A 20,000-nucleotide genomic window follows, 5' to 3' on the forward strand; every position below is an offset into this window, starting at 1 on the left:
GCATTTTGTGATGTAGGAGGTCACGGTGTCTGTGTACTCCTCAATGTCAATGTGGTTGCTGTGGGTGGCAGCTGTTTTGAACATGTCCCAATCTTTGGTTTCAAAGCAGTCTTGTAGTCGTGACACGGCTCCCTCTGGCCATTTTCTCACCTCCTTCAGAGCTGGTTTGGTGAGTTTTACCTTTTGTCTGTAGGCTGGCAGTAGCAGAATCGTTAGGTGGTCTGATAGGCCGATGTGGGGGATGGGCTTTGCCTTCTATGCTCCTTGTTTTGGGGTATAAACAAAGTCCAGGGTGTTTTGTCCTCTTGTTGGAAAGTTAACATGTTGGTGAAATTTTGGAAGTACTGTTTTGAGATTTCCGTGGTTGAAATCTCCCATGACCACTGTGAAGGCATCTGGGTGTGCATCTTGTTGTTCACTGATTCCCCGATGCAGCTCGTTCAGTGCCTCGCTTCTGACGCCGTTGGTGTTGCTAGGAGCGAGGTAAACTGCGACCAGTAGAATGGCGGATATTTCTCTTGGTAAATAGAAGGGTCTGCACTTGATGATCATGAACTCCACTAGTGGAGAGCAGTGTCTCTGTACCACCGTAGCATTTTTGCACCAAGCATCATGTGTGTAAACACATATTCCTCCCCCTCGTTTTTTCTCTGCAAGGGCTCTGTCCGCTCGGTGGCACGTAAGTTGCTCCAGTTGTAAAGCCGAGTCGGGTATGCCGTCGTTCAGCCATGATTCTGTAAACACGGTCACACAGCAGTTCCTCACAGTTTTGTTCGCTGATCTTAGTAGCCGTATGTCATCCATCTTATTGTCCATAGATCTTACGTTTGCCAAGAGAATTGATGGTATTGCTGGACGAGTTGTGTTGGCTGCAAGCCGTGTTTCGACGCCACCTCGTTTGCCTCTCTTCCTAATTCTAGAGCACCTCTTTCGCCGTCTCCATGTAGGCGAAGCAGACGGGTCCGATGTATGCCGCCGTAGTATCCCCAGTTCCTCCAGTGTCTCTGTTGGTATATCCAATACATCGCTTAAGTTGTCCATTCTTATCTGCAACAGCTGTTGCCGACTGTACATGCGTTCCGACATAGTTTCCGACGATAGACATTTCGAATGACACATTATAACACAAATAAACACTGCGAGTTGGGAGAGTAAGGAGTCGCTGCAGCTACGTGCGCCACTTCCGTTTCTGACTTGTGGGGTGTGTGGGGTGTGTGGGGTGCAGTGTGCTTGATAGATGCTCCCATTGTGCCAAAGAAACCAGCAGTTTGCTGTGTTGGATAAGTCCCTGCTGTTATACCTTACACTGGGCAGACTCAGCTATGACGCCCACTATCCAGAGCTGGTTGGCCCCCCTACCTCCATCTCCCAGATGTGGGTGCCCTAGGACAGATGTCTTCCTTACACTGGACACACACACAGACACAGACACGCACGCACGCACGCACGCACGCACACACAGACACAGACACAGACACAGACACAGACACAGACACAGACACACACACACACACACACACACACACACACTGTTGTAGTGGTCGAATCCCTGGATGGACAATACTGTACACTTACCGAAGGATTGCTCCTGGGTCTGGTGGACTCGTTACATTTGGGGCACTTGTAAATTAATATTTTAAAAACGTTTTGGTACAATACTAATCAGATGTCAAGTGGACAAGGCAGAGTGTGAAATATGTGGAAAAAGGAGTGCAGATAGCATTTGGGCATTCCGTTATACATCGATGTTGCAACCTTGCGCCAGAAGAGCACTAGTGGCTTCTTTTTCTCTCTGGATCCCTCACCTTCCAAAACACACAATGACAAAAAGTAACAAACAGGATGAAGGGAACATGTGGGTGCTCATACAGGAGGTATGATTTTTGTTGTTATTGTATTTTATGAGTGTAGGCCTAGCTTAAGTGAACCCAAACACCTTCTAACAAAAACACTAACATCTTACAAGGGTTAATACATAACCCATTTGAATATTAAAATTAAGCAGGCTACATACACACACACACACGCACGCACGCACACGCGCGCACACACACACACACACACACACACACACACACACACACACACACACTGGACAATACTGTACACTGTATTAGTGGTCAAGTCCTGGATGGACAATGGAATGACAATAGAATGTGGTTGTGGTAAAATCCCATAGAACTAATGCAGTCAAATCCCTGCATGGACAACACTGTGGTCACAGCCCTCTGGACTGTCGTGTACAGTAGGTCATTGTTATCATCAGACAGGTTTATCTCTGGGTTTGCCTTGTTGGGATTCGCACACACATGTGCACACACAGGGTTATCCTTGGCAGGGCCAGATAAACACAGGCTAGAAATGGCTGCAGCCTATGGCCCCGCATACATGCACGCACACACACACACACACATGCACACACATGCACGCATGCACAGCCACGCACATACGCACACACACACACACAACACACGCATGCACGTGCACACAACACACGCATGCACGCGCACACACACGCGCACAGGGTTATTGGAGTTAAGAATCAGAACAACAGCAGAAATACATGAAAAAGATCCTCTTTGGTGGACGGCGTGCTGTGATAAAAGCTGAATAGAAAGTGAGATTTAGTGTATTCACCATTCTAAATATCAGTTCTGTCAGGACCATTACAGTTAAGAAACACAAGACAAGAAATTGTCAATGAAATTCTTTCTTGAATAGTTATGAATTAAATTTGGTGGTATGGCTCTGTTCAGAGGAGTCCCCTGGTTTCCATGAGCACCAGGGAAAGCAGAGATTCAGGGGACAGCAGCAGCGCAGAGAATGCTCACCCAATATAAGATTAGGAGAGCAAACAATTCCCCCATGAACAGAGCAGGCAACATGACAAGGAGTAGCCCATGCCATGTCATACACAACAAGGTGGTGCTGGGGAGGTGGTGGCTTGTGAAGAAGCAAGCAGCCAGGAGTTGGGAACAAAACAGAGAACTTTTAAAAGGCGCCAAATTTGAAACTGACCAATGAGGAGCAAGGAGAGTTGATTAGCTGATCTAGAACACCTGAGACAAATAAGCAGCAAGCTCTTGACTACCATGGCCACAGACATCATATAAGAAGACTAGATACGTCATCGCGTATTTCAAGCACGTCCGCACAGGTCGGCCATATTAGCGCAGCCTAAACTCTCCACAGACCCCCGTTACACCTGAAGTAAACTGAAGAATTGAAACATCGAGATACTTAAAAATGTATACTGTTGCTTCGCTGAAATATTGACACGTGTATATAAATGGTAGGGCTCCTTAAAACTTAAGTGTAGACTGGGGTAAAACGTCCAGGAGATGCGTCCCACTTAGCCTATTTGTCAAAAAATTTAGATAGACCTACAGCAAATACACATTTTAACCATTGCTGTGCATTACGTTGACGGCATGGATATATTCATTGCACCAATTTAAAGACGACAGAGATGACGTACTGGAAGAGAGATGTACAGTGCAACAAGTTCATTCTATCTGGATGGCTTCAGCGTCACAACTCATTTTGAACACAAGGTGGAGCTGTCGAAACCAAAGTATAGACTACAAATGAACGTTTATTTGTTATTTTACTGAAAATATAAAAGATTACGTTGTGCATTTGTTTATGGGATCTATTTAATTACATGAATAAGCCTACTGAACTATATTATACATGATTTTAGACCTATGCACATAATAATATAATGTAATATAATATAATAATATTGTGAATATTCATCACTATGCAGTATCAACATATACTTTCGTTTGGAATTTTTTAAACTGTGTAACAAACCGACCCTTTCGAAAATCAATGGAAATTTGAGGGAATTATGGCCATCTGAAGAGTATACAGCACCAAAAACTCACTGCAACTGGTTGAGCCAGAAGGCTGCGCTAACATGGCCGCCATGCGCGGACGTTCGACTTGCATGACGGGAACGCGGACGACGCATCTAGTCTTCATATGATGTCTGTGTCAATGGCGCTGGCTAGAACTAACACTAGCGCTAGTATTTATTTACTCAGGCACATATTAACCCTATGCAGGGGTGGAGCTATACTGTAGGAGGGGCGAGTAGGGCATTTAGCCCTGGGCCCAGGGCCCTCCCATATTTCTGGTTTAGGCCCGGCCTGTTATGATCTTGGCAGGCCGTATGTGGGGCCCTACAAGTGTTTTACCCTGAGGCCCTGTGTACAATCGTTCCGGCACCGACCCTATGACAGTTTTTCTACTGAGACATACTGTTTATTGACCTCCATCCTGAATATGAATTATTTACCTGTGTTTCACCTGACACATTGGCCAACTGTTTATTGACGGAGAGCAAAGAAGATATCTTTTTCCTCTCTGATATTGACCAGCATTCTCAAAATATGTCATTTACCTTAGTCACATATTGAGCACAATCTTAAATATGACTTTACTAAACTGTACTAAATATGAGAGAATGGCACCCCATTCCATTGTATATTGAGAGGGAGCCCCTTTCAGTTGATTTTGTCCCAAGCCCAGTCAAAGCTATCAGCGGCCTTGCTCACACACACAAACACACACACACACGCACGCACGCACGCACGCACACACACGCGCAGGCATTCACGCACACACAGCAAGCAGTCACTGGGTGGATGTAACATACTGCAGTGTAATTACAGAAAATAGACACAAAATGTCAGGATATTCCTAGTTTAGGAGACCACAGGGCATGCGTGAAAATCACAAATGACGAATTCATATTTTATCTATTCACCAGACCAGCATACCTATTAGTAAAGTTTAGCGAAGCAGAGTTATATTAATTTCTCAATATTCATTATTTATTCATTTCAATTTAATTATTCATTCATTTATTCTTGTAAAAATAAAATAGACAATTGAGCTTGCAGTGTAGGATTCTGGTAGTTACACAGACATTGACATTTAGCCTCTAAGGGCGTGTATCATCAAATTACACAATAAATCTAAATCAATATAGCCTTGACAATTCACAGAAAGTCATACTCCCACAAACAAGATATTGAAAAGATTCATCAATCAAAATAAAGACATTCTAATAAAATGTACACATGTATTGTTTATGAAAAATTACTTTTCCCATGACAGAAGCAAAGACAGCATGAAAGTGAACCATATCATTAGTGGTTACATACTGAATAGCAACCATGTTTCATCACCTGTTACCTTTAATAGAAATAGATTTGACAGATACAGAAATAATTGGGATTTCATCATGCGATGCAGACGACCACTTCAAGTTCAACCTTAACTTTGCTCCTCTAATCTGAGTGAGGCCTTCACTGGGAGAATCCTCAGAGGAAACGTTCCAGTATTAAAGTATGGAAACACTCTCTCAGTGAAAGTGAGTCTGAAGGTATGTAGGTGTGTGTTAGTATCAGGGTCAGAGAATGACAGCTTTCCTCTGTCCCAGTCCAGCTGCACTCTGATCCTCTGGAGTTTCTGGTTCACTGTGAGGAGAGTGGAGGGCTGTGGTGAGGCACGTGCTCCATATTCACCATCTTTATACCGCACAATCCACCGCCCACTCATGGAGATGAAGTCTCCCTTCCTCTGGAGAGACTCTGTCATCACACCCACAGTCCACCGTGTGTTCTCCCCAACCTCCACATCCCAGCAGTGTGTCCCTGAGTTAAAGCCCTCAGAGCCCAGCACACGTATATTCATATCAAATCTCTCTGGGTTATCAGGAAGCTGCTGGAGCGTATCACCACGTCTCACACTGGTCAGATCCTCAGACAGGATGAGTCGTGGGTGTGCAGTGTTGGGATCCAGAGTGACAGGAGCTGCAGAGAGGAAGAACACACACATGAGCTGAACACTGAGTGGTGTGTGTTAGGGATGTAAATGATGGACACATGAGCTGAACACTGTGTGTGTGTGTGTGTGTGTGTGTGTGTGTGTGTGCGTGCGTGCGTGCGTGCGTGCGTGCGCGCGCGTTGGTGTGTGTGTGTGTGTGTGTGTGTGCATGTGTGTTTGTGTGTGTGTCTCTGTGTCTGTAAATGATGTGAATGATGATCACATGAGCTGAACATGAGCTGAGTAGTGTGTGTGAGTGATGGTCATCGTTAGTAGTGCAGTGTTGGGATCCAGAGTGACAGGAGCTACAGAGACAAAGACTTGTATCCATGGGAACAGTATACAGTACAGTTTGCACTTCAGTTATAACTGAATATGACATGACAGGAAGTAGCTGTGTGTGTGTGTGTGTGTGTGTGTGTGCGAGCGCGCGCGTGCGCGCGTGTGGGGTATATGGTGATGCCTGTTATTACTTTCCAATCTACTGTTTATCTTTCCCTGTCTTTAGGACAACTCCAAATTTTAAATGTAGTTGTATTGCTCTCACTATCTTACTCTCACTATGTCTATACTGTCTATGTCCTTACCTGGATTAGTCTATGTCTGCATGGGAAAGCAAGAAATGTAATTTCAAATTCTTTGTATAACCAGTGCATGTAAAGTAATTGACAAATGTTGTTTATATATAAACATAGTTCTGGAGGAAGTTCGCCAGTGATTGACAGGTGTCATTACTTGCGCCCGCCTTCGCGCATATTTAAATCCCTCCTTCCATCTTTCACCGGTCATGCGCGAAGGCCTTCTGAATTGTAGTCACTCTGCATCTATCGTCGTCATGGAAGAAATCGACCTCTATGCTTTCTCCAACGAGCTGGATGACATCGAAGCCGTGATCCCCGAGACTCCACAACCCCCGCTCCGACCTCGCACGCGCGCTTCATCGTTTAATAACCTGCCAACTGCCCGGGACGTTCCAGCCGCTGCCGCTCCAAACACCTTACCCCGCGCCAGCAGACCAGCCACCCGTCAAACACCGCCTCCCACTGGGCCCCGTAGGCGCTCCTCTCCCGCTCCCCAGAGAGGCTCTCAACGCTTGGCCGCGTCACCCCTCTCGACACCTAGGAACCGCCGAGGGCGCAACAGTGACGATCCCATCCATTGGACGGTGGCTCGTATCCTTAGCACGCTCCACTCTGGCGGGGTACCCTTCCATCGCTCTGATCGCAAATTCCACCTCCTTCGCCTGCTGGCAGATTCTGAACCTGGCGCCCAGCCTAACACCAGCCGCCGGGACAACCCGGAAGAACCCAGCAGAACGACTACAGCCTTCGCTTCCGATGCTCTGACGACACCGAGTCCTAGCGCGCGTCGCGCTAGAGGGAAACGCCCCGCGAGCCAGGCAGCCGAATACAACGAAACTCAGCCATGCACCTCCACTGTCTCTCGAGCCATGCTAGCCGCGCACCAGCCCTCTCGGCGTCGGAGCGGCCGACATTTGCCACCAAGGGCACATGCGCCTTATCCTCTTCCCTACCCTCAACCTACAGCCATGATCCCATCTCAGGCCCCTCTCCAGTCGACTCCGGCCTTCCATACATATACCTCCGGACCCCACACAGCATCTGGGGCGACCGCGTCGCTACTCCCCCATCCCCCCCTTTCCCTCCCCTCCCCTGCCCAAATCTGGTTGGCACCCGTGCTAATTGCTCCTTCTTTCGGGTCCACTGCAGTTCGGGGCGCAATCCGGTTCCACCATGCGCCCAGACCAAATACACACCAGATCGCAGGCGGCTCCGATAGCGACCGCGCCGCTCCTCCTCCCTCCTCCTTTTTCCTTCCCTCCTCCACCTCCCCCGGCCGAGGCAGCCCTCGGTCGTCCCCCTCCGGTTGGCCCCGCGCCAACCGCTCCCACCCTACCCAACTTTACCTTTTCCCACCACCCCGGAGTGCCAGTGCCGGATCTGACAGGTCCCGCAGGACCTTTTTATCCAGCGGGTGCAGCCGCGCTGCACACCCGCAAGCCACCATATTCACTGAAGACGCTACTCCTCTACCTCCTCCTCCTCTCCACGCCGCCTCACTCGAGCCACCACCAGTCTCCGCTGATGTGAGGAACCTCATCCTTTCAGGTGCCAACGTAGATCTTTCCGCACTCCTGGCCTCACTGCCTACCCCTGGCCCTCTCAGTGATATTGTTTGCGGGGACGTCGCCGTGTCTCTTAAAACATCTGGCCCAGCAGCAAAAATCTTGTCGTTTCCCGAGTTTGTGGTAGCATTTTCCCACTACACCGAAGTTATATGCTCTGCCTTCCCCCATCGACGGGGGGAGCTCAACAGCTACCTGTCCATCATTGCAGGTTTGGCCACCTCATTCGGTGGTGCACACTTTTTCGCATATCACAGGCTATTCTCAGCTAAATCTTCCGCCAGAGTAGCTATCTGGAACCAATTTCCGCATTGGGGAGCCCTTAATTTGGAATTATATAGCAAGGTGTTTTTAGGCGTAAAGCCGTCCGTTTGTGCGCTATGCAACGGGTGTAGCCACGGTTCCAGCGACTGCCCACTGGTCGAGTCAGAGCGCCGCTCTAAATCCTACGCTTCCAAGTCGACATCATCCGTGCCTCGCGCTCCCTCTGCGCCAGCCAGCGTAGCAGACGGGAGTTTGCTCTCCTGGAAAGGCCGCGAAGTGTGCAGGAGATTTAACGCCAATGCATGTACGCTTTCCACCTGCCGGTATCTCCACATCTGCTCCTATTGCGCGGGCGCCCATGCCCGGGCCATCTGTCCGGTTATGCGAAACGTTAATAAACAAGCTAGAAGCTACTTGTCCTCTCCTGTTGTCGTGCCTTTATTGCAATCCGAATTGGAATCTCACCCAAACCGCGAGTTTTGTGATTATCTAATTCACGGTCTAACACATGGTTTCCACCCTGGCGTCGTATCCCTACCATCCGAATCTTTTTCATGCAAAAACCTCCAGTCGGCCAGAGCCATCTCGTCTCTCCTCCGTAAAGAAGTTGAATCTGGGTTCATGATTGGTCCTTTGAATAAATCACCCTTTCCCGTCTATAGAGTAAATCCTATTGGCATCGCCACTCGCAAATACTCGGGCAAAAAGAGGCTAATGATTGATCTGTCTGCCCCCCACGGGAAAGCCGTCCCAAGTATCAACAGTCTGATTCCCCACGATGATTTTTCGTTACACTATCATTCGGTAGATGACGCTGTACAATTGATAAAGGAGGCTGGCCCCCACTGTCAACTGGCCAAAGCGGACATCACTTCTGCGTTTAAAGTCATGCCCCTGAACCCAGCCTTCTGGCACCTCTTCGGCGTTAGGTGGCAGGGGAAACTGTATTTCGCTGTACGCCTCACCTTCGGCTGCCGTAGCAGCCCAAAGATTTTTGACACGCTTTCGGAGTCACTGTGTTGGATACTTCAAAATAACTACGACCTTAAATTACTCGTGCACCTGCTGGACGATTTCTTAGTTGTCACCCCCACGTCTCAGCCTCCGGCCTCGGGTATCACCACACTATCTGAGGTATTCAAAAAACTGGGAATTCCCCTCTCCCCAGAGAAAACCGAAGGGCCATGGACAAGGCTGGAATTCCTCGGTATCATCTTAGATACAGAAGAATTTGCAATGGCGCTTCCCAAAGAGAAGAAAGACAGAATTTCCGTGATTATCGAAACCTTCCTTATTGAGCCCTCCCACTCGAAACAGGAGCTCTTATCTCTTTTAGGCCACCTAAATTTCGCCATGCGTGTGATTCCCCAGGGTCGTCCTTTCATAGCTCACCTACTCTCCGCAGCTTCGGCCGTTCCGTCGCTCTCTGACACTGTTCACATCGACGCGCACGGTCTCACGGACCTCAGGTTGTGACGAATGGAATGGTTTATGTTTGTTTTACAATAACTGCGTTTTATCTCCAGAAGACCTGCAACTGTTTACTGACGCAGCCCCTTCAGTGGGGTTCGGGGGATACTACAACGGGCGCTGGTTCGCATCCACCTGGCCCCAGGCGTTCCTAAGAGGATGCGCAGACGCCCCATCATCGGCTGTGTACAAGCTTTACCCCATAGTCCTTGCGGCTATAGTGTGGGGAAAGGAGTGGCGCACTAGAAGCGTTCTCATCCATAGCGATAACGAGGCAGTCGTCAATGCCATCAACTCCACGCGCACCAAATCTCAAACAGTCTCCCCGTACCTTAGGCGCCTAGTATGGACCGCAGCTAGTTGTCAATTCATAATTCGAGCCGCACACATTCCCGGCCATCACAATCAGATCGCTGACACTGACGCTGAAATTCAGATCCTTGGCACCAGATGCGGACGCGCTCCCCACGCGCCTCCCGAGATTTTCGGAGAACCATCTTCCCGTGAACCACCCCTGAGTTACCTGCAAACCCATCACCACCGACCTAGTCATCCAAGCCCTCTCCCTCAATACCCTACAGTCCTATTGGACTGCCTGGTCCTGCTTCAAGCAGTTCCATGCGCAGCATTCTCTTCCCTTTCCTCGTTTCGACCCCGTCACCATATCCTCGTTCATTACGCACGCCCATACATTTCTCAAAATTAAGCCCGCGACGATCAAAGTCTATCTATCAGGTGTTGCATTCATGTACAAATTACTCAACCGGGCTCCGACTGCCCGTCTTTCTCTGACAATCGAGTCTCGCTACTACTCAAGGGCATTCGCAAACAACAGCCCGCCAGCCGATTTACGCCTACCTCGCGAACATTCTCGCCGCTTGCCTCTCCACCCTCTACAAGGGCTTCACGTCATTCCACACTGATTTCACTCTGTCTGCCATGTTTGTTCTGGCTTTTTTCAGTCTGTTTAGATGCGGTGAATTTACCTGCCCAGTCTGAGTTTTAATCCGGCTGTGTTCACCCCTGCGTCGCAGATCTAGAACACATAGACGAAAACACCATTCGATTTCTCGTTAAGCAGAGTAAGACGGACCAATTCAGGAAAGGCCACTCGGTATTCATTTTCAATTTGGATTAGGACCTAATCCACACCAATATCTGTCTCGATACATGGCGTACCGCTCATCCCAAGCCCAGCCATCCAGCCCCTTGTTCGCCACGGACAACGGCGCGCCAGTTACTCGCAGTACCTTTCAATGTTTTTTAAAATCAGTTCTCGCCAAAGCAGGGTTTCGGATCTACCTTGCCCATTCCTTCAGAATCGGCGCGGCCACAACAGCAGCTAATAATGGGCTATCAGGGCAGCGCATTAACATGCTTGGCCGCTGGTCTTCAGACGCCTGTGACGCGCTGTACGTGCGTTCAAATCTGGCTGACATCGGTCTGGCGCATCAAGCCCTGGCTTCGTGATAGCACACACAGCGTAGTTCCGTCCCGTCTAGCTTCGCACAGTTTTTCCCATTCCGTTTGTATTTTTGTTTCGTTTTGTTTTTTTTTGTACAGCTTGGCCCTCGGTCCTCCAGTCAGCAGCGTTCTTTTGCTATATTTTGGGAGGTAACGGACCTCGTCTCGAGCGCATTGTTTGGCATAGTTGGTTGGTCTCATCATGCATCCTTGGGGGGAAGCGGATCTCATCCCGCATGAGCTCCGTTTAAAGCATCCCAGGACCGAGGCCAGCTAACATGCCAAACATGCATACTGTTGTACACCAAGCACTCAAGGACAAACTCGTGAAATGTTGTTTATATATAAACGTAGTTCTGGAGGAAGTCCGCGAGTGATTGACAGGTGTCATTACTTGCGCCCGCCTTCGCGCATATTTAAATCCCTCCTTCCCTCTTTCACCTGTCATGCTCGAAGCCTGCCGGAATTGTCCCACCACCTCCCCCTACTCCTCCGCCAGCTAACATGCCAAACATGCATACTGTTGTACACCAAGCACTCAAGGACAAACTCGTGAAATAAAACCAACTTGAAACTTGAAACAACTTAAAGCTGACAACGCAAAAGGTCATAAAAACTAAGCAAAACTAGCACGGCGTGGGCCCAACTTGTGTAGGGAATGGTCTTTGTTCAGCTATTTCCAAGGTCCTGGCCTGCCTGCTAATGGGGGACAGGATGGTTGCCACATCTTTTTTAAATGTGTGACGTCTGACTGTGTTAGGGATGAGTAGAGTAGAGTAGACTACTTTTATTAATGCCGAAGTACACACACACACACACACACACACACACACACACACACACACACACACACACACACACACACACACACACACACACACATACACAAGGTCCTTGTAGGGTATCAAGTTGCATATATATAAAAAGGCAAGATAAACGTCTTCAGTAAACATGAAAATGATAATGAAAAAGGATGAACACTGAATGGTGTGTGTCTTTAGGGATGTGAATGATGACAACAGGAGCTCCCTCGAAATTGAGATGTCTCATCTCAAGGGGCTATCGCTTGATAAAGAAATTGTACCGTATTTTTCGGACCATAAGGCGCGTATAAAATAACAAAATATTGTCAAAAACTGCCAGAGCGTCTTATAAGCCAGTGTGTCTAATGTGTAAAAAAAAGTCATGGCGCGAGACTCTGTCGATATTTAGAACGACTTCGGGGGAAATGGGTCACATTATGAAAACTTTTTTGTGGGTATATGAGTACTCACGTCGCGGGGTAGGCTGTGTACAGTAGCCAGGTTACAATGGCACCTGCTAAGAATGACGTCTCTCTCTCTCTCTCTCTCTCTCTCTCTCTCGTTCTCTCTCTCTCTCTCTCTCTCTCGCACGCATTGCAAGCTGTTGCATATTATTTGCTGGATCCAGAGTTATGATGGGTTATGCGCTCTCGTTGACATGGTGTGTGGCATGGCTGCATGCATTCGCAAGACTTTATTGCAGTAAAGCATGTGAAAAGGTGGAAGGTCCGTTGCATACTCCAAGTCGACATCATCCGTGCCTCGCGCTCCCTCTGCGCCAGCCAGCGTAGCAGACGGGAGTTTGGTCTCCTGGAAAGGCCGCGAAGTGTGCAGGAGATTTAACGCCAATGCACCTTGGCCAATCCACCTGCCGGTATCTCCACATCTGCTCCTATTGCGCGGGCGCACCATGCCCCGGCCATCTGTCCGGTTATGTGAAACGTTAATAAACAAGCTAGAAGCTACTTGTCCTCTCACTGTTGTCGTGCCTTTTATTGCAATCCCGAATTGGAATCTCACCCAAACCGCGAGTTTTGTGATTATCTAATTCACGGTCTAACACATGGTTTCCACCCTGGCGTCGTATCCCTACCATCCGAATCTTTTTCATGCAGAAACCTCCAGTCAGCTCTGGCCGACCCGGACACAGTCTCGTCTCTCCTCCGTAAAGAAGTTGAATCTGGGTTCATGATTGGTCCTTTGAATATATCACCCTTTCCCGTCTATAGAGTAAATCCTATTGGCATCGCCACTCGCAAATACTCTGGCAAAAAGAGGCTAATAATTGATCTGTCTGCCCCCCACGGGAAAGCCGTCCCAAGTATCAACAGTCTGATTCCCCATGATGATTTTTCGTTACACTATCATTCGGTAGATGGCGCTGTACAATTGATAAAGGAGGCTGCCCCCACTGTCCAACTGGCCAAAGCGGACATCAACTTTCGCGTTTAAAGTCATGCCCCTGAAACCCAGCCTTCTGGCACCTCTTCGGCGTTAAGTGGCAGGGGAAACTGTATTTCGCTGTACGCCTCACCTTCTGCTGCCGGAGCATCCCAAAGATTTTTGGCACGCTCTCAGAGTCCCTGTGTTGTCTACTTCAAAATAACTACGACCTTAAATTACTCGTGCACCTGCTGGACGAATTCTTAGTTGTCACCGAACCCACGTCTCAGCCTCCGGGCCTCGGGTATCACCACACTATTTGAGGTATTCAAAAAAACTGGGAATTCCCTCTCCTCCCAGAGAAAACCGAAGGGCCATCGACAAGGCTGGAAATTCCTCGGTATCATCATCTTAGATACAGAAGAATTTGCAATGGCGCTTCCCAAAGAGAGAAGAAAGACAGAATTTCCGTGATAATCGAAACCTTCCTTATTGAGCCCTCCCACTCGAAACAGGAGCTCTTATCTCTTTAGGCCACCTAAATTTCGCCATGCGTGTGATTCCCCCAGGGTCGTCCTTTCATAGCTCACCTACTCTCCGCAGCTTCGGACCGTTCCGTCGCACTCTGACACTGTTCACATCGACGTGCATGGTCTCGCGGACCTCAGGTTGTGGAAACTGTTTTTTAGACGAATGGAATGTTTATGTTTGGTTTTACAATGACTGCGTTTTTATCTCCAGAAGACCTGCAACTGTTTACTGACGCACCCCTTCAGTGGGGTTCGGGGGATACTACAACGGGCGCTGGTTCGCATCCACCTGGCCCCAGGCGTTCCTAAGAGGATGCGCAGACGCCCCATCATCGGCTGTGTACAAGCTTTACCCCATAGTCCTTGCGGCTATAGTGTGGGGAAAGGAGTGGCGCACTAGAAGCGTTCTCATCCATAGCGATAACGAGGCAGTCGTCAATGCCATCAACTCCACGCGCACCAAATCTCAAACAGTCTCCCCGTACCTTAGGCGCCTAGTATGGACCGCAGCTAGTTGTCAATTCATAATTCGAGCCGCACACATTCCCGGCCATCACAATCAGATAGCTGACACTGACGCTGAAATTCAGATCCTTGGCACCAGATGCGGACGCGCTCCCCACGCGCCTCCCGAGATTTTCGGAGACCATCTTCCCGTGAACCACCCCCTGAGTTACCTGCAACCCATCACGACCGACCTAGTCATCCAAGCCCTCTCCCTCAATACCCTACAGTCCTATTGGACTGCCTGGTCCTGCTTCAAGCAGTTCCATGCGCAGCATTCTATCCTTTTCCCTCGTTTCGACCCCGTCACCATATCCTCGTTCATTACGCACGCCCATACATTTCTCAAAATTAAGCCCGCGACGATCAAAGTCTATCTATCAGGTGTGCATTTCATGTACAAATTACTCAACGGCTCCGACTGCCCGTCTTTCTCTGACAGTCGAGTCTCGCTACTACTCAAGGGCATTCGCAAACAACAGCCCGCCAGCCCCGATTTACGCCTACCTATTACGCGCACCATTCTCGCCGCTTGCCTCTCCACCCTCTACAAGGGCTTCACGTCATTCCACACTGATTTCACTCTGTCTGCCATGTTTGTTCTGGCTTTTTTCAGTCTGTTAAGATGCTGTGAATTGACCTGCCCCAGTCTCAATTTTAATCCGGCTGTTCACCCCTGCGTCGCTGATCTAGAACACATAGACGAAAACACCATTCGATTTCTCGTTAAGCAGAGCAAGACCGACCAATTCAGGAAAGGCCACTCGGTATTCATTTTCAATTTGGATTCGGACCTAAACCCACACCAATATCTGTCTCGATACATGGCGTACCGCTCATCCCAAGCCCAGCCATCCAGCCCCTTGTTCGTCACGGACAACGGCGCGCCAGTTACCCGCAGTACCTTTCAATGTTTTTTAAAATCAGTTCTCGCCAAAGCAGGGTTTTCCCCGGATCGCTACTCTGCCCATTCCTTCAGAATCGGCGCGGCCACAACAGCAGCTAATAATGGGCTATCAGGGCAGCGCATTAAGATGCTTGGCCGCTGGTCTTCAGACGCCTACGCGCTGTACGTGCGTTCAAATCTGGCTGACATCCGTCTGGCGCTTCAAGCCCTGGCTTCGTGATAGCACACACAGCGTAGTTACGTCCCGTCTAGCTTCGCACAGTCTTTTTTTCCCATTCCGTTTGTGTTTTTGTTTCGTTTCATATTTTTTTTGTACAGCTTGGCCCTCGGTCCTCCAGTCAGCAGCGTACTTTTGCTATATTTTGGGAGGTAAACGGACGTCGTCTCGAGCGCATTGTTTGGCATAGTTGGTTGGTCTCATCATGCATCCTTGGGGGGAAGCGGATCTCATCCCGCATGAGCTCCGTTTAAAGCATCCCAGGACCGAGGCCAGCTAACATGCCAAACATGCATACTGTTGTACACCAAGCACTCAAGGACAAACTCGTGAAATGTTGTTTATATATAAACGTAGTTCTGGAGGAAGTCTGCGAGTGATTGACAGGTGTCATTACTTGCGCCCACCTTCGCGCATATTTAAATCCCTCCTTCCCTCTTTCACCTGTCATGCTCGAAGCCTGCCGGAATTGTCCCACCACCTCCCCCTACTCCTCCGCCAGCTAACATGCCAAACATGCATACTGTTGTACACCAAGCACTCAAGGACAAACTCGTGAAATAAAACCAACTTGAAACTTGAAACAACTTAAAGCTGACAACGCAAAAGGTCATAAAAACTAAGCAAAACTAGCACGGCGTGGGCCCAACTTGTGTAGGGAATGGTCTTTGTTCAGCTATTTCCAAGGTCCTGGCCTGCCTGCTAATGGGGGACAGGATGGTTGCCACATCTTTTTTAAATGTGTGACGTCTGACTGTGTTAGGGATGAGTAGAGTAGAGTAGACTACTTTTATTAATGCCGAAGTACACACACACACACACACACACACACACACACACACACACACACACACACACACACACACACACACACACACACACACACATACACAAGGTCCTTGTAGGGCATCATGTTGCATATATTCAGAAAAAGTCAAGATAAACGTCTTCAGTAAACATGAAAATGATAATGAAAAAGGATGAACACTGAATGGTGTGTCTTTAGGGATGTGAATGATGACCACAGGAGCTCCATCGAATACCAGATGTCTCATCTCAAAGGGCTATCGCTTCATGAAGAAATTGTACCGTATTTTTCGGACCATAAGGCGCGTATAAAATCACAAAATATTGTCAAACACTGCCAGAGCGTCTTATAAGCCAGTGCATCTAATGTGTAAAAATGTTTTATGACCGCGACACTCTGTCGATATTTTAGAACGACTTCGGGGGGAAATGGGTCACGTTATGAAAAAATACTTGTGGTTATACCAGTAATCAAGAGCTTCGCGGGGTAGGCTGTGTACAGTAGCCAGGTTACAATGGCACCTGTTAAGAATGACGTCTCTCTCTCTCTCTCTCTCTCTCTCTCTCTCTCTCTCTCTCTCTCTCTCTCTCTCTCTCTCTCGTGCGCGCATTGCAAGCTGTTGCAGAGTTATGATGGCGTACGCGCTCTCGTTGACATAGTTGTGTGCATGTTGCATGCATTCGCAAGACGTTATTGCAGTAAAGCATGTGAAAAGCGTGGAAGGGCCGTTGACTGCATTTCAGTGTCCTTGACTGAAACAAGTTGCAAGACTCCACACTTCAACATCCTTTGCGATCGGCACAACAGTGATTCTTATCAGAAAGCTACTGTGCCTACGCACAGACCCTACATTAGCGAACATTGAAAAAGATCAGACAACAACCGTCGGGTAGGTTTATGAAAGCAGAGTTGAGATGTTCAGTGAAAATGCATCGTCACGTCAGAGAAAGATGTTTACTGTGTGACAACACTACCACTATTTCATGACTAAACGTCTTCGTCATGGATGAATGGGCAACAATATTTTTTCCAGCCAGGATTGCACCGAAAAGTAGGCTACTCCTGTTAAAAAAAGGGCACGGGTGGCCGACGCAGTGCCTGCGCGTGTGTGTGTGGGAGGGAGCAGAGGTGTAGTCTACTTTTTTTTGTGGCGGGTATACTGTATATTTGAGCATTTTTTAAGTGGGTATACTGTATTGTGCTATTCAAAACAATGGATCAATCAATTTTAAGTGGGTATACTGAAATCCCTGAAATTTAGAAGTGGGTGTACTCCGTATACCCGCGTTCTACGTAGACTACACCACTGGGAGGGAGGGAAGGAGGGAGAGACGCGGAGCAGATCTCGAGGAGAGACGAGGGTCGCAACTCCTGAAATACCAGGCGATTCTTTTTCAATGTTCTATGAATCTGTTGCTGGATGGCCTACATTAAATGTGTTTAAACATTTGTTTTCTTTGAAAAAACATGCATAAAATTCAGTGATGGTTTCATGTCATACTTAAAGAAACTGCTCAAACTCTAGGTTGTGGTATTCGGCAACGTTTGGTATTATGTGCATTCGGCCACACATGTTATTTTTTGTGCATTCTTAACAACAACAGCATTAGTTATGAAATTATGAAATTTGTTATGAAGTGCGTCCTATGATGCAGTGCGTCTTGTGTGTGAAAAAAGTCACAGTCACGGTCCTTTTTGGTGTGTCTTTTAACCCAGTGCATCTTTTGGTCCCGAAAATATGGTAATTGAAATTGATTGAACTGAATTGAGTGATGAATGTCAGGGTTTGAGTGATGATCACATGAGCTGAACACTGTGTGAGCTGCAGAGACAAAGACTTGTATCCAGGGCAACAGTACAGTTACAGTTTGCACTTCAGTTATTACTGGATATGACATGACAGTATGTAGCTGTGTGTGTGTGTGTGTGTGTGTGTGTGTGTGTGTGTGTGTGTGTGTGTGTGTGTGTGTGTGTGTGTGTGTGTGTGTGTGTGTGTGTGCGTGTGTGTGTGTGAGTGTGCGTGTGCGTGTGTGAGAGAGAGAGAGATAGAGAGAGAGCCTGTGGGTGTGTGAGTACGTGTGCACGTGCGTGCGTGCCTATACTCACTGTATTGAACAATCTCCTGCATCTTCTCCCAGACTCTGAACTTCAGATTGCCCAGGTGCTTTGCCACATTGATCAGAGCTCCTGAAAGCCTCTCTGGATCCTGCAGTTTGCACTGGGCTCTGGAATAAAATTCAGGAGTCAGTGCTGCTGTGGGTTTGGGATCAGAACCAAAAGAGAGAGACAGGAGACACATCACTCACCTTTCCACTGTGCTCTTGTAGTTCTGCAGGGAAAAAGGGAAGCAGAAAATCAGCACACTCTCAATTACTGAATTTTCATTGAGCAAAAGGGACTCCAATGTCTAAAATCTTCTTACAATAACTAATGTATTTTGTCCTGATGCCTCACCTGATATGCACAGGTGCATATTTCAGAGGAAGATTTAAAAGTTGACATTTTCATAACATTTTCACAATTTATGAATACTGTGATCTATTTAATTATTTTAATATAATATAATTAAGTACGTTTTTACCTCCAGAAATGTAATGTTGTCAGCCTTCATCTCGTCTTTAATTGCTCTGATTGTGTCTGAAAGAGATGTGATCTCTCTGCTCATCTTCTCAATCTTCTCCTTCATCATCTGACTCTTCTGCTCCTCTTCCTCTCTCAGTGCAGCAATCCTGGTTGCCTCTTCATCTCAGAGAAACTGGTGAAGCTCGAAGAACACCTTCTGTATCTGTCTTTCTGTGTGTTTGGACTGAGTCTGTGGAATATCAGGACAGGTCAACATTATTAACATCAACATCATTTGTCACAGTTGTGAATTTCAATAGTCCAATAAAGTCATACACTCAACATTTGTCACAATTGTGAATTGCAATAGGCCAATAAAGTCATACACTCATACAGGGTGCGATTTGTCGGAAAACCAGAGGGGGGAATATGTTTCAGATTGTAAGTGATATCATTGGAATTACATTGAACTGTGATAGAATCATGTCGAAAAAGTGGCGATATCAAGACCAGAAGGGGGGACAATCCCCCCCATTCCTCCCATCCCCCCCAAACAAATCGCACCCTGCACTCATACAATCCTCCCAGGCATTTAATATAGGCTACCTTTATCTGGGAATGTGATTTATGTCACAAGTAATCATATAAATGAAAACAAAAATGCATCTTAAACTAATCTTAAACAGTATTATCATGTTACATTAAGTTTTTCATTGGGAATATCACACTGACACTAATTCAGAGAAATAATAAAAAGAAAGACTAGGCCATTAGCACATTATCCATGTTACTTTGTTTTGTTTTCCATAGAGGTATGTAGCACCCTCACCTTATGGTCAGCTGTTTTATGGCAGTCATCTCTGGCCTTCTCATAGTCCTTCATCTGCCCCTGCAGTTTGACCATCAGCTCCTCCTGCAACCAATGGATCACAATAATAAGATGCATGACAATGATGTCAATGATGTTAATTGTTGAGTGTTAAATATGTCTAAGAAAAATGATAATGTGTCTATTTAAGGGCAAATAGGCTACTATTTACAATTACTTTATAAAATGGCTGTGAGAAATATGATTTCTCAAGAGGCATATGAACCAACCTTCAG

General features: G+C 47.4%; 2 protein-coding genes across 2 annotated transcripts in view; both read right to left on the bottom strand.

Annotated features, from left to right (window-relative positions):
• Positions 1-5,100: 5,100 nt before the first annotated feature.
• Positions 5,101-20,000, bottom strand: part of LOC134461100 (zinc-binding protein A33-like) — a 56,803-nt gene continuing 41,903 nt past the window's right edge. The window contains exons 6-7 of the mRNA XM_063213867.1: positions 18,441-18,559; positions 5,101-5,825 (exon numbers count right to left, since the gene is read on the bottom strand). Of these exons, the coding sequence (XP_063069937.1) occupies positions 5,287-5,825; positions 18,441-18,559 (658 nt within the window). The 3' untranslated portion in view covers positions 5,101-5,286. The remainder of the gene's footprint in view (positions 5,826-18,440; positions 18,560-20,000) is intronic.
• Positions 18,932-20,000, bottom strand: part of LOC134461103 (E3 ubiquitin-protein ligase TRIM52-like) — a 2,716-nt gene continuing 1,647 nt past the window's right edge. The window contains exons 2-4 of the mRNA XM_063213869.1: positions 19,995-20,000; positions 19,726-19,809; positions 18,932-19,146 (exon numbers count right to left, since the gene is read on the bottom strand). The exon at positions 19,995-20,000 is cut by the window's right edge and continues 388 nt beyond it. Of these exons, the coding sequence (XP_063069939.1) occupies positions 19,081-19,146; positions 19,726-19,809; positions 19,995-20,000 (156 nt within the window). The 3' untranslated portion in view covers positions 18,932-19,080. The remainder of the gene's footprint in view (positions 19,147-19,725; positions 19,810-19,994) is intronic.

This window comes from Engraulis encrasicolus, chromosome 13 (genome assembly GCF_034702125.1).
Source record: "Engraulis encrasicolus isolate BLACKSEA-1 chromosome 13, IST_EnEncr_1.0, whole genome shotgun sequence".
Lineage (NCBI taxonomy): Eukaryota > Metazoa > Chordata > Actinopteri > Clupeiformes > Engraulidae > Engraulis > Engraulis encrasicolus.